This window comes from Strix uralensis, chromosome 2, assembly GCF_047716275.1.
Source record: "Strix uralensis isolate ZFMK-TIS-50842 chromosome 2, bStrUra1, whole genome shotgun sequence".
Lineage (NCBI taxonomy): Eukaryota > Metazoa > Chordata > Aves > Strigiformes > Strigidae > Strix > Strix uralensis.
In genome coordinates, this window is record NC_133973.1 from 45,145,142 (window position 1) to 45,161,169 (window position 16,028).

Consider the following 16,028-nt stretch of genomic DNA (forward strand, 5'->3'; position numbering starts at 1 on the left):
AATGGCGTAGTGACAAATACACTGAGAATATATATTTTTCTTCACATTTAGTGTCTTAAATTATCTCCTATATCATAGGATTAGTACCAGTCGGCACTCAGTGAAAGGCATGATGACTGAATTTAAAACTACTTTACATCTCTAGCCACTGGCTGTTTGCTGAAGGCAAATGGTATTAATGAATATATTCTACAACAACCTCTAGATTTTCATTTGCCTTAGCTGTGATTTCCTTATAGATGAGAAAAGTGGTGGATCTATCAGAATTTCTGCTTGTTACAATTCAGTAACTACTGCTCAGACTGGGGAAAGTATGGTTTATAACCATACCTTACCAGTGTTAAGATGGATAGTTGGCTAAAGAAGGAAAACTCTGAGGCTAATAAGATGATACTAGTGAAGTTTCTGAAAGAGACTTGAACTTGGGATCAATCTAGCATTTTCTTTGATGCCTTGGTTTGCATTACAGAAATGTGCTAGTCATAATGTTGATGAAGCTAAACTGAACAGTATCAGAACTGTAGAGGGAGGTCCAGAATATCATTCAGAAAGGAAATAAAATTATTTGAGGAGTGAACTGAAAAAATAGGGAGGGAAAAATATTTATTAGGACAAATAAACTGTTGAATTAGGCGTAAGAACAAGGCTATTTATCAACTAATGGCTCACCAGCTACAAATATAAAGGAGGAAGACAGCAGAGAATTAGTTCATCACAGTATCATTCTACCAATAGGCATTATATACTGTAAAGTTGTTCTTTGACATGTTCTAGGCAGCAAAGAGCTACAAGCTGAGGAAGACCACTGATGAGCTGGGCATTTCAGTCCAGCCATGGAAATGCAGTAGTTCAGTAATGAGGTTCTTGCATCTATGTTGCATCATTCCCTGCCAGCTCAATATGTAGGCAAATGGTCTTATGTCTGCCCAAGACACACAGTGGTGACATGCCTGGTGTAGTCTTGTTTGGTGAGGGAGGGAAATATCAAATGAACAAAGGAAATTGTGAGTCATTTTCTATTTGTTGAAAGAAAAAGTACTGAAGCCACTGTCTAGTCATGGTAGCAGTAACACAGTAGCAGTTTCAAGATGAAATACATTTAATTTAGAGAAAAGATTATGCACTGTGATGGCCACATGACAGCAGGGTACTTCACAACTTGTGTTCCTATGTGAGCTTGTACAACATTCAAGTTGTTTGTATAAATATGTTGTCATCTTACCATGGCAGCATGTAAGAAAAATCAGAATTATGAGTTTAAAATATACCATTGTCATTCACTAGGTGATACTGGCTGTTAGAACCACAATAGGTCTTTATAAGATATATTACACAGATGGAAAGTTTATAGTCAGTCAGCCCTTTGATTATTATTAAAAATTGCATTTGTTTTTATTGTGAAGTATAAGCAAATTAACGCTTGCTGTTACTTAGTGGTTTCCAGAAAATATTTGATTAGATAGGGGGCTTGTAGTAGGACTTGAGTATCATATGCTGCTGGGTATTTGGTTCAGAAATTCCATGCACAGAAAGAGAAAACCAAAATGGAACTAAGTTGTGAAATGCCTTAAATGTGAGGTTTATCGTGTATTTAATACAGAATAGGAAGGGAAACCTAGAACAAGGAATCATTTTTGAACAAGTACATGTGGTGATATTAGCAAGAGAGTTTGAATGGGAATCTGAAGTAGGCTTATGGCTTAGTAAGATCCAGAAAATCAGTTTGGGGACGACTTCCATGCAAATTTGAATGGCATGGATTAAAAATGTATAGATGGTTTTTCAAACATGCTCTGGAGTAAAAAAAAGACTGTATTTGAACTCAGTGGATGTGTGCTGGCCTGTAGAGAGAGGGCAGCGAGAGCAGTAAAAGATCGCGTATCTCTTGTGGAATAGCAGAAGGAAAGACTAATTGGAAACTAAACCATCAGTGCTGCAGAAAGAATAAATCCTCTATTGCAGGTTGAATTTTCAGGTGGGGAGCAAGCTAATGTGCACTTTAAAGTAAGGTAATTATTTAGAGTAATTGTCTCAAGTGATTTGGTTTTAGTGTCTTCCATGGATTTATTTTAACAAATTCTTCATGCACTGATCTTTATTGGGTCAGAAAGGTAATATTGTGTTACTTTTAATGTCAAAAGTATTGTTGTACTTAGGAGATTTAAAGACTCGATCCTTTGATATCAATCTAGAGTTAATATAGTTTGTAACTGCAGCTGTGCTCAGAAAGGAAATGTCCAGTCATCGTAGTGGAATGATTAAATGCTGTATTCTACCTGTATTTCCTGGGTTTATACAAGCTGAACATAAGAGAGAGAATAATTTTTTTCCAAGGTAATTGAAAAATATCTTTATGTTAAGGATATTTATGTGCTTCAAAAATCTACTTAGAATTAACTTTCATGTCTTTTAATCCTTTTTTACCCCCTCTTTATAGCACTTTTTTGGGCAGGAGGCTTTGTGGAGTTATATTTATCTCCAGAAGAAACTGCAAGTGACAGAGCAATCTGTTATCTGAGATCAGCTCTGTCAAGACACTGTCTGCTGTGGCTAATACTTAACCACCATCTGATGAATCTCTGGGCCATGAGATGTGTTCCCGATTATTTTGTCGTACTATCAAAACTGCCCCAAATTATCCCTTTCCTCTCCCAGGGAGGATGTTGCAGAGGCAAGGGCTAAGTCCTTTTGTTTAAGAAATGAAGAAATGATCACTGATAAACATTTTGCTCTGTCAATTTCCATCCTATACCAGGCTAATGACAGGCTATTCTTCAGTAAATTGATCTCACTGGTCCTACTTACCTTCAGCTTGAGAATGGAGTGAACACCAGAAATAATACAATTCTACCTGCAGCCAAGGGATTTTAGTACTGAGGGACTGGTAAACTCATCTTCATTGCTATCAGATGTCTCTTGTTCTGTGGTCATTGAATATGCAGTTATTATATGCAGAACAGAGGATAACGTTGTTTCAAAAATTGCAGTTGATTTAATGTCACATAGGATCAGAAATAAAGCTGAACTAGGAAGTTCTTAACTGGCCATGCAGTTTGATTTCAGGGATTAGAATCTGGTACCAGCACAGAAATTCCCTGAACTGTCTAGGAATTTTGTCTTCCACCTCTGAACTTGTAATTCTTTATGAGATTAAGGTTTCTGCACCTTCCATTACTTCACAATCATATTTTTTCTCCTCTAATGAGTGTTCAAATAGTAGTATTAGGACTTGCTTTATCAAAATTATTCCTAAGAGTTTATAATTTGAATATAGAATGTTGGGCTCAGATTAAGGCAGTGTGTGATTCTTCTTTCTTCTGCTTTCATTATTTATTACTCAGTCTTTCACACTGTGCTGTTAAATGGAGTCACAAAGATCACAGTGGAAAAGAAAGGGAGGCATAAATATTAGATCAAACATGGAAGTCTTTCTTGTATTCAGTTTTCATTTCTGTATATGTAGATTTCTGTAGCACCTGATTTTACCTTACATCCTTGTATTTTAGTTCTTGTATATATGGGGTATATTTTTATAAAAGAATTAATTCCTCTGAAGATATAATTGTCATTCACGTTCTTGGTTTTAGTAGATTTTCAATTGTATGTAAATGATACAACCTATATTTACAAAGCAAACTGAAAGATACGGCTCAATATTTTTTTCTAAGTCTTTCTGTTCTATTGTTTTAATTGTATTTCCACAAAAAGAAAATCAGCTGTAAACTAGATATAAATATTAGAGCATATTGTGCAATAAAGAAACGCAATCAAGAATACAGTGTGGCACAACTGAGAAAAATCATTGTCTCAAGCCTCTTGCTTTAAAAACAACAGTAGATACCGAATCATAGTTTGATTTTTCTACACATGAGCAATTTAAATATCTGCATATGGTAACCTTCATTTTGAGCTGCTACCTTCTGAATAGGTAGCAAAAATTAAGATCAGTTTTAAAGGAGTTGATGAAAGAATCCAGACTGTAATAAAAAGGACTGTATGGTAAAAACTTGTTAAAAAATATATACAGAATGTTGGGGGTCTTAATTTGCAGTTTCTAAAGTTTTAGCTGTAGGAAAATTATAATTTACTGTTGATTAGTAATTACATTGTACAACGAATTGAGTCAATGGGAAAAGGCTCCTTTCTAATGGTCACATCTCCTGCTTGAATATCCTTCATAATATTGTCAGCACAAGCTGGGACAGAAATCATGCAGGTATGAAGGCTGCATTTGGTCACCCAGATAGACCTTACATCCTCAGCTGAGCCAACAGGACTTGTGGTACTCGTTTCACTGAGAGCCATTTGTTTCATGTCTTCCGAAAACATCAGCTTGTAAAATTAGAATCCTTATTGTGAAAATTGTTGCATCTGTTCAGCTGTCAAACCAAGGTCTTAAAAATGAAAAAGTGTTTCTCTGTTTCCAAGTTTTAGAGTGAATAGTTTTATGAACTACCTAATGAAATACAGGGGATTTAAAACTGTCTTTTGCTGAGAGAAATTGCTGCTTATTCACTTGTTTAAACAACCAGATAAACATGTTTACTCTCAATCCTATTTTCAGAAACTGTGGAAATTAAATGTCTTACTGCACTTCTCTGTCTCTTAGGTTTGACTCGGATACAACAGAGCTCCATAGCTGGATGACCCGCTCAGAAGCAGTGCTTCAGAGTCCTGAGTTTGCAATATATCGAAAAGAAGGCAATCTGTCAGATCTCAGACAAAGAGTCAATGTAGGAGAAAGTACTTGTATATATGTCTGTTAGTTTGTATTAGCTTGTCAAAGTGCATTCAAAGTCCAAGTTTAAATGAGTTCAAATGTGGACTGACAAGCATAGATTGTCCATATGTCCAAGAGAAATTTAGAAGTGCTCACTGTTTCCGTGAATTTCAGATTTTGGCACCAAAATTGCTACACAGGCTGTCTGAATACAGAGATCTTTCTTTTAATTCGTACATACTCATATTTAATTAAGGTCTTCTTTGGTAAAGTTGAATCAAAGCCTATCCTTAAATATGCATCATCATTCTATACTAACAGCTCAATTTGACATTATACATGCATAAAATGAAGGATGTGTAAAGTGTCATCTTTTAGTGTATGGTAAAGAAAATCTGTATCTAATTCTTTTTACAGCACTGTAAAATATATCTGAAAATCACCAGTCTTCACTTTTTTTTTTTTTTTTTTTTTTTTTTTTAAACACTCTATTGTAGTACCATGCCTGAACCAAAATCAGTTCTTTTCTACTTTTGGCAAAATGAATGATTCTGCACTGCTTAAGGTGTAGCTGTGTTTGTGTATGTGTTTCGCACACTCTGAATATAGCCCTTGAAAACGAAACTATTACAAATTTTCTTCCATATTTAATTTTTGAAGATAGATGCAAAATGCCTGTCTTTTCTGAGTAAGAGAAAGTGGACATTTTTTTATACTTAGCTCTTAAAGTGTCAGAGTATATCATGGAACTTCATTAAAATATATGGTGATGCATACTCCTAGAACACAAACAGATGGAACAAAGTTACTGTATTGAAGTTAGTTTTGCTGCTGTTTTTTCTCACTGTCTGCTTGTCCATCAGCTGTGATAAGATTGAGGAACACTGAATTTTGTGGCTGTAAATATACATTTTAAAATTTCATGTTAAATGATAGGGTTTTTTGCAATAACTTTAGTTTCATTGTTAATGTCATATTACTCCTAGTAAGTATCTATTAGAATGTAATATCCTGAGTTTAGTTCATGGCACCGCATCATGTTATGTGAAATATGCATAAATATATATATATTAAAGCAAATATACAAAATGGATCAAATATACAGAGAAGATTTTATGGGTTCAAATGCTTCCATACTGAGGTAATGGGATTCATCTAACACATAAGTAGATACACAGTTAATTTTCCGAATGCTTCAACCTTCATTGTAGGTAAAATTCAAAAAGAAACAGAGGGGAAAAAAATGCTTGTGTCTCCCCATCATATATTCCCATTTTGAGGAGCATAACAATTTCAAGCATGGCAAATTAGCTCATTTGACCTACATATTATGCTGGATACCTGCACTATCAAGTTTCCCTAACCAGTATGATGTCCCACCTCATATTGTCAGTTTCTAAGACTTTATAAAAGCATTAAAGGATACAGGAGTCTCCTTCTTTCCTTTCTTTGCTTCCAAGGAGGTGGTGATTTTTACAAGTAAAGGGGTGGAGGTAGGTGAACCACAGACCTTCCTTTGGTCCCAGCTGGAGTTCCTAGCAGCTCTTGCCTTGCCTTTGTTAGTGCTGAGGAAGAACATTGGGGTTGGGAGGCCACTACCTACCACATTTGTTCAGATCTCATTTAGATTGGTGAAACATACATAATACTGGAGGAAGAGGGAGGGAGGGAAAAGAGGTGTGGAGTTTGACCAGTGCATGGGCGTTGTAAATTTGAATTCAAGACACTGCAGATAACAGGAGATATTTCAGATGTTTCTTTGACCTCCTTAGAAATTGAATAACTGGATGGTTAAGAAACCAATTTCCAGCATCTTTACTAAAAAGTAGTGCAAAAGAAGTATCTGCTTTGTATCAAGAGCTGTCTGAGACAAACCAGTAACTCTAAATAGAAATAAGAGAAATTAACATGTATCTTTCATTAACATTGAAAATATTTTTAAAGACCGAGATGGGTTCTAATTTCAGAGTATCACTGCTTTTAAAATGAACATTTTGTTGGGAAAATCAAGTTAAGTGTAGAAGTTTCTAGAGGTTTTAGGGAGAAAACATCCTGATTACATGTATTAATTTGATAGAGAGAACTCTGAAAGATGGCACTTGACAAGTACTGCATGGATTCTGTGTTGAAGAGTTTTCTGTTAATGGAAGTCTTGGTACATACTTTTCAAAACAGCAGAAAAACCCAGGTTTTTAAATTGCCCAGTTTTAAAGCTTGTCCTGACCTGACTTTTCCTGGTCTGATCTCTGTCTCCACCCATAAAACTAGTAGCCAAAGCAGGAATTACTGTCCAGTTCATTGATTTGAGGAGTTTCATTGTTGCTTGTTAACACATTTTGCTTCTAATTCCCACAAAAGGAGCCTCAAATCAATGAAAAATAAGATTATGTGGGGTTTAATATATTATAATCTAATCTCTAATAAAGTTGTAGATTTATAAAAAAAGATGAAATGCCAAAAAGGAAAACATATTAGTGATAACTGAAAAAGGTTGTGTTGTACTGACATACATAGTCATACCCCAGTGTTGTACTTAAACATGCATACACGTGACCATGTACAGATGCATTCAGAAGTCCCATCTTGCCCTTACTGGCTATCATTTAGTTTTCTCCCTACACGGCAGTGTGTGTATATATATATATGCACACACTATCGCATATATATACACACTATATATATAATATATATATTGGTGTAGCACAGAACACCTGTACTTGGCTAATGTCAGACCTACCATTTATTGCCTACCGTGGTAGGTGCCGAGTTCTAGGGCTTTTTCCTAATGACTTTTTTTTCTGCTGTTCTTTTGAGGACAGGTTACTAGTTGGATGATTTTTTTTCTTGTTCTGGCAGCTTGCTCCTACTCATCATTTTTCTTGGATGAGGGGTCACTTCTGTATGATATAGTGGAAGTGCATCTGCTGTATGATGGAGGGACACAGACTTCAGAAACGACAGCCCTAAGGAAAGCTCTTTTGCCATCATTGATGATTCATCAAGTTCAAAAGTCTGCTTCCATCCCAGTTCAGAGGAGGCCTGGGGGAGATGAAGCCAAGAGCAGGCTGTATGAAATGCACTGACTGTGTTTGCTAAGCCAGCTGCTCTTCAGATACTGGCAGGAAATTAGCCTTTGGCAGATGTATTACGTAGGTTGAATATATTAGACATGCACAAAAAGTCCCTTCCTATGTCTGGAGAGAAGCAAAAATATTTATAGCCCTTCCCTGCCACAAAGCAAAGATATTTGCCTTACCTGGCCAGAGAGACTGGATGCCATAAGTATAGAAGTTTCATTGAGGAACAACCATACTACTTCTAAATAATGAAGACATCCAAACATTAATGCTGTAAACATCGTTATGCTGTATGACATTGTTACCATTTTCCAGTTAGTACATATATTTTACTGAAAACAGACCTAACAATCACTGGGGCCTTTTTTGTTATTCTTAAGCCATAATGAGCTTTCAATATTGCAAGTTCAAATATATGAAAGTTCAGGTGCAAAAAAATTAAAACTTGACAGACAGAAAATCCCGCTTCATAATAAGACAGATTTGAGACGATCTGTCAATAAACTGCGAATAAAACTCCTTGAAAGGAGTTTTAGTTGGCCAAGAAGCAGCATCTAGAAATTCAGAATCAAAGGTAAACACATAAGGAACAGATGTAAGGGAAAATGTCAGATATCCTAGACAATTAAATTTATTCTCTTGGCATTCTCAAAAGCTTAATTCTCATTTGTTTGTTTTGTTTTAGTGACCTTTTTCAGACATGCTTTGTTGGGCCTGGATATTTGAAAGCTGAATCACTCTCAGAGCCAGTGATGATAATGTTCCCATCTCCTGCTTTCAGGGGTAATTGGTCAGAGGCACAGGAGGTCAGGGAGTACTGCTACCGTGCATCCTTTCACAGAGCTCTCAAAGTACGGTGTTGATTTGATATGAATAACATCCGAATTCCTCTGACCATCAGTGTTTTCTAGGTTATGAAGTCATTAACTGACAACTAAAATCTCGGGGTCAAATAAAACACTTGGTGTTGTGAAAATACCCTATTCACCTTCAGCTGGAATTTAGCTAAAGATGAATTTTTAGTGTTATTCAATCAGTTAAACCTAGGCTATCATACATTTGCATTGTCAGTTACAAAATAGCCAAAAGAGAATTAATCCCTGACTGGATGAAGGCTGTAAAGGTAACTTTTTTTCTCATGTTGGTGTATTTTTTCTGAAAAATCTTTTACAGAAAAAAAAAAGGAAGTTATATATTTGGAAATATTTTGAAGTGACTTTGCTGCTGCCACAACTTTCTATCAAAAAAAGCGTTGGTTACAATATACAGACTCTGAGTTTCAAAACTTCACAAACCTCTTCAAACTTATCCCAGCCTACTTGTGTCATGAATGAACCTGAATCGAGAGTGTGGTCCCTTTCAGTAAAGGAAGAAATGAACATAACAGAGCAAAGATATAAATTAGAGGTGTTTCCAGGACTCCTATTCCCTTCGTATTTAGGCACTTTACACATTCTTGTGGAAATCTGGAAATTTTTCTGAGGGGGTGAAAAATCCAAGATATAGTTTGCAGGTTTGGCAATGACGGTGTGTACAGAGTAATGGCAGGACGATGTGGTTAGTGCTATAAGTAACTAGGGTGAATTTCCTCCTTTCTCCCCAGATCAGGTGATTTGTGTTTGTAAGGAACAAGAGGACAGTCTTTTCTCCTTTGGCTACCATTGTGCTTTCTGTGTGTAAGCATATGTCTTCCTGTAACCAGTGTTAGACCTTCATTTTTATAATATATGCCAATTACATAAAAATGAATGGAGAAAAGTAATTGACAGAAAGTTTGATATGTATCAAATTTTCATGTTTATTTAAGGACTTCACATGTACTGCTTATATTTTCTATCAGTGTGCATAGCATATTACTGGACACTGCCACAAGCTTTGATGTCATATCATTTTTATATTTCAAAAAGCTAATTTTTAGTATATTTTAGGGGTTTTTTTATTATTCGTTTGTGCTTACTGCTGTTGAACTCATGATAATTACACATCTGGCATTACAGACGGAGTAAAATTATTTTCAGTATGTTTTAGTGTTTTAATGATTCCTTTGAGTTCTCTGTATTTATACTCATGCTAATTATACCTGGTATTATAGACAGAGTAGTATTAACTACGATTCTATAAGAAATTTTGGAACCCTGGAGAGAATTAATAGATTTTTAAATTTTAATTTGGAAAATATTGCAGTTGTACAGTACAATGATAGAAGATTTTATTGACCTACAAAAACTATAAATAATCTTTCAGTGATAATTTAGGTATATATTAAAGACATGTTTATAAAATCCAAAATATTTTCATCCTTAATTTTTCTCTGAATATCCTTTTTTTATATATTTCATTTATACAAAATTGTATTATTGAAAGTGTTTGATAGAAGCCTTGGCTACTGTTAGGAAGCCTGGTGTTTAATCATTTCTATATGCATAAATGAATGACAATTATAAGTAGGCTGTGGAAATGTGCAAATTTAACTGAAAATCTGTCTTTAAAGTTCTGAGCATCTCCTCACCTAGGAAAGTCTTTCAGGGAGCTGCTTCTTATTAAACTGAAGATGTTTTAAGCATCACACTTTAAAATTTAGTTTAAGAGAGTTTTTCAAAGGTGTTTATATTAATTTCTCCTAAGCATAGCAATCTGTTTGAAAAATAACATTTCCGCATTTAAGTATGCAAGGTTTTTCCACTAAACGTATTCTTAGACACCTACTTGAGGTGTCTTTCCAGTTGTAAGGAACCTTTTCCCCCAAAGGGTCAAGTCACGCAGAAGATACTTTTGCTGTGGAAATAAACAAGGTGATTGGGAAGCCTAGAAGGGTCAGACAGACCAAGAAGCCTTTGCCAGGGTTGTGTGTTATCTTTCCATACATGTCATGTAGGATTTGTGGTGGTGTATCCTTTTGTATGTTTGTAAAGTGAAGGACTCTAATTTCTGGGAGACTGTTGGTCAGGATCTATGGGAGACATATAGTCTGTTTTATTTTTGGTATCAAATCGTCTGTGGCCCCATGCTGCTTCTTTGGGATTCTGATTTAGAGTTTCTAAATTACACCTAAATTATACAACTAAATTAGTTTAAAATCAATGGAGTGGCTTTGTGCTGTTAATTACGAAACAGCATTGAGGGGCTGTCTGATCTAAAATGGTTTTATTTTCCATCTGTATTGCTGCCAACCCAAAACGAAATTAAAAACTTAGATTCCTACTACATCCTGAAACTGTAGCAGCTAGCCTTTACCCGCCATTACCAGGCAGCCTGAATACTAGCCTGAACGTGACTGAGAAATTTTTGAGTCCAGAAAGGTGAACTGAGTGTATTAGATACAGTACATAACTAGAAGCCTGTGTTAATTCTGCAGTTAACACTCATTCTTACTTAGTATCTCATATATGGTTGTCTGCTATGTATGTTCATATATATGTTACATATCTACTTTAATATGTATTTTACGTGGGTTTTTTTTTGCAAACAAAGAGTAAGCAATCAAATGATATATGGGTTCAATACTGTAGTATGCTATGAAACCCTGTGATTTGGTTAGCATGCTCAATTCTTGCTGTTATCATGACAAATGAGCAAATCTATTATTCCACAAGGAATTTCTGTTGAACAAATATTTTTATTCTGAAATATTGGGCTTTGAATAGCTCTTAATTTGTATGTCTTTTATGTGTCTGTAAAATACTGACATGTATCATGTGTCAACTCTGTTGTGTTCTGATTCTCAGTTTATGTATTTGACTTTATGACTGACTCCCTTCCTGATGGTGTGTGGTACTTGCTTTCATTGCAAACTAGGAGGCTGGCAGGGCAATATGACAGGTTAAATGGTCTCGAGAAATCAGAAGACATCCCTGAGATTAATTACTTTCTTCTTCAAAATCTCTCTGTTGAAATACTCACCTTTCCTGTCATGCTGCAGGCCATCCAGCGAGAAAAGCCTGAGAAGTACAGAAAACTGCAAGATGCCAGCAGATCAGCTGAGGCCCTGGTGGAACAGATGGTGAATGGTAATTACATGGGAGTTGATTTAGATAATCTTCTTAGGGATTTGATAAATGCACATGTTCATATTTATCACAAGAATTATATTAGCAAATACTGTCTAAATGGAACAGTAAAGTAATATTGCCTTATATTTCTTTTATTATTTCTGAATGTTAAATCTGTTAATTAGAAGAGAGAAAAAGACCTTACCACTTTAGTACCATGAAAAGAAACGTGTGTAAAACTTGCTCACAGTAATGAACTGTATATTAACAATCTGTTCTGCGCAGACTGAAGTTGTAATCTTATTTTCTGAGTATGCTAAGTTTTTGAAGGTACATTAACTCATCTGAGTTAGAAAGCTCTGAAGACATTATACTGAACAGTTCAAAAAAAGTGCTTTCTGACTTATACAATGTATGTTTTGTAATATACATATTGTTGTAATGTTCTGTATCATAGAAAACAACATTTTATTGGATTTGGAAGAGATTTTTGGCATTTGACTTTTCAAAGATAATAAATGTCAAAGCTTATACAACTCTTGAAAAAGAAAATTAGTTGTAAGTTATTTTTGTTATTGATTTTTTTAAAAAATTATTCTGTTATGTCATTCTTTTGAACTTTTAGATATTTTTAAAGGAAAAAGAAAAAACAAAGAAAGGTAGATGGAAGTAAAATTTTAAATCATGACATTGTCCTTGATATTAAAGATTGTCTAACTTTGCAATAAAATATTAAACATGGACCAACATCTGTCATACTGATATGATTACCAGAAATATAGATGTTGAATGCACTAAGCTTCAGAACATATATTTTTTATTAAGTTGTTATAATGAAGAACCAAGAATTTAACTGCTAAAAGTGAAATGCTTTGAGTTTGAGGTACTAACTGGCAAAGCTAAACAAATTTGGTGGACTCCTAAGATTATCTTGCTTAAGCATGAGGGTATAATATTTTAAAAGTGTACATATTCAATGTGTGGGATATCTTTAATTACCATTACTGTTACAACTGTTGCAAGGGTTCCCTTCCCAGGCTCAGCGAATAGACTGAAGGGAGCCTGGTAACATCTGCACCCTCTTTGAAATAATTTTGGCAGTTTTCCATGGCTGATTATATAAAAAATTCTGTCAATTTTTTGGGACATGTTTTCTGCCTGGGAGATCTGGTTGTACAGGGCTTTTAAGGCAATATTTGAAATTTGTGTGCTGCCACATCAAGTTTGTTATTTTGGGTGGAATCTGTCTAAGGCACATTTAGCAGTGCCCCTGTCTTCCTTTGGCCAAATGCAGATTCGCACCTCAAGAATTCCAGCTTCAGTTTCTTCAGATTATATAGTACTTTCCGGTGACCAATTTCAGTTTTAGTTGCAGAACTCACTAGCATGTTATATATTCCTTTTCTGTTACTGTGCTCCCTACCATGTCTAGTATCAAGTAGGTTAACATTCTGTCTTAAATATTCTCATGTGTTTTTAACTCAAGGTTCTCTTTTTTCTCCTTAAGTCCACGGGTCCATGCTTATTCATGGTTTATAGATGTTGTGTATAGATTTTGACTGTGTCTAGATGGGCGAATACGTATTTCCCGTGTCTTCCAAATCACACCTTTTTTTGGGAAGCATGTCTTCCAGTTGAGGCGCAAGCACAGGGTAGACTAGCTAAGCCAGCATGACTTCATCTGTTTCCTATCAACTGTTCTGAGCTCTGTATCATGCCATATATTGTGGTAGCTTTCATAGCAAGAATATTCTAGCAAAGATGACAGGTTAGTTGCCTGTGAGAATGAAGATCATTTTTTTGCCATGGTTTTAGGAAGAAACAGTTCCTTTGAAAAGAGAAACAGTTCCTCTGGACTTGAAACCTAAAATGTGTATGGGACTTTCAGCTACTCCCCTGCTGCAAAGGCAATTTGAAGAATAGTGTATGAAATGGTTAAATAATGCAGTAATCACCACCAGGTGGGAGCAGTAGGGAGTGGAATTAATTAATTAACATTAGTTGAGGAGAACTGTAAGATGATTTTAACAAAGAATTTGCAAATGGAAACTCTTCCTAGGTTCAAAGTTATGCTTTGGGTGTAGAGGAAGTTAACTGCCATGTTCAGCCTTTTCACTTTTAAATGCAACAAATTTTCTTTTTACAGGGGCGTGTAGTGATAGGACGAGGGGTAATGGTTTTAAACTGAAAGAGGGTAGATTTAGATTAGGTATAAGGAAGAAATTCTTCACTATGCGTGTGGTGAGGCACTGGAACAGGTTGCCCAGAGAGGTGGTTGTTACCCATTCCCTGGCAGTGTTCAAGGCCAGGTTGGACGGGGCTTTGAGCAACCTGGTCTAGTGGAAGGTGTCTCTGCCCATGGCAGGGGGGTGGAACTGGATGATCTTTAAGGTCCTTTTCAACCCAAACCATTCGATGATTCGATGATTCTATTTGTCTTTTATTCCAAATCATTATGATCTAATGCAATTGTGATTAATGGGATTATCTCTAAATTGATATTGAACTAAAAGCAATGTAAAAAATGTAACTCGAATTTAAACCTACCTCTCAAACTTTAACAAACTTATGCAACTTTATATTTTCCTTAGTAATTCAACTCAGTTTCTTTAGTCTTTGTATGGCTTGTGGAAATTAATTTGGGACATACAGTCTTCACCTCTGTTTTTTGGTTTTTTGTTGTTGATTGCTGGATTCACTAAAAACAAGAGGAAAGGATATAGCATAGGAAAGTTTTACTGAATCTCCAAAATGGAGTTCAACAGAGCAGACTGACTATGTCTACATACCTTTCTCTTCTAATGCTGGAACTCTTTTCCATAACATGGGAAGGAGCTGGAATTAATGTGCCTTTCTGGATTTGTGGGAAGCACACAGTTTAACATCTATTGAAGGGAAGATGTACTATGTTATCTTGAATGAGCTTTCTAACTATCACAATCTACAAATCACAAATGATGATGCTCCCATTGTTATTCTGTGTGGTACTTTCTTTAGGGAAAACAGTCAGTGATACAAGTGATGATTGTCATGCATTTGCAATGTAATCTGTAATTAAAAGACTACACAAAGCAAACAGATTAAAGGCACAGATCAGTTGTGAAGCCAAGTGAGGACAATTTTAACTGCACTGTTACTTTTTACTTTTTGTGGATCAGTGAGATCTGGACTAATAATGATTAGACTCTTAAGATTCAGATTATGCTATCACTAAATTCTTGGCTTTAGTTATATATAAAATGTGCTTCTTCTTTGCTCATAAACAAGATTCTGAATGTAACAGATGAAGAGCATAAAAAGATGAAGACCTCTGGTGGATTATAAGAGAGAGTTCAGAACAGTGGTGAATTTCATTGTTGTATCATTTATATTTACTTTCTTGATTTTATTTTTACTGTGATAGGAGGGGGAATAAGTAAAAAGTAGGATTCAAATTCTGGAGAGAATTGTATTAGTTTATTTATTGTTTCATTTATTTATTCCTTAGCACAGAGGAAAATATTCTGAGGAAATTTATTTATACAGGGTGCTATTCTTGTGTTACATAAATGCTTTCAGGCATTGTCAGCAAAAGTATTTTGCACTAAGAACTGCCATCTTACACAGTGTAGCTATTCTTGTGTTAGTAAGCAGTGTGTCTGGACATTGCCATTTGAAGGTCTTCTCCCATCACAGGGGAAATCACTGATGCTTTTGGTGGATGGTTCTTTACCCAACCACTCATCTTCTACATGGGCCATGCTCTGCTTCTCCTTGCCCATTCTTTTAAAGAAGTCTGATGATTACAGTCAATGAAAACTTACATCATCTGTTTACCAGTGTTTCTAAGAAAAAATTTTATTCTGGTTTTCTAAATTCTATTTTAAAATAGTGTAGCAAATCTGTTGATGCATGAGTGAAGCAGTTTAGCAGTTTGGGTGGATGTTTGACCATTATAGTAGTTTAGAATAAAAAAAATAGGGCATCAAAATGAATACTGATAAGCAGCATTAAAGTCATATTGATAAACAGCATTGAAGTGAATACAAATGAATTTGTTGTGATAAAACACGTGATTGTTAAATGCCACTGTTCTGTGAAAGAAATGTATTATCTTGTGAGTTACTATTTCACATACGCTCATGAGTCAAAAGCTATAAAAACACAAATAGTATTACATTATTCTATCATAGAACCATAGCAAATGATAAATGCACTTAATAAGATATACTTCATATTAAGTGGCAATTCCAAAGTACTTGC

At 35.2% G+C, this 16,028-nt stretch overlaps 1 protein-coding gene across 8 annotated transcripts in view; it reads left to right on the plus strand.

Annotated features, from left to right (window-relative positions):
- Nucleotides 1-16,028, plus strand: part of DMD (dystrophin) — a 1,145,544-nt gene that overhangs the window by 365,931 nt on the left and 763,585 nt on the right. For all 8 annotated transcript variants that reach the window (XM_074858566.1, XM_074858564.1, XM_074858568.1 and 5 more), the window contains 2 exons: nucleotides 4,610-4,733; nucleotides 11,717-11,804. In XM_074858566.1, the coding sequence (XP_074714667.1) occupies nucleotides 4,610-4,733; nucleotides 11,717-11,804 (212 nt within the window). The remainder of the gene's footprint in view (nucleotides 1-4,609; nucleotides 4,734-11,716; nucleotides 11,805-16,028) is intronic.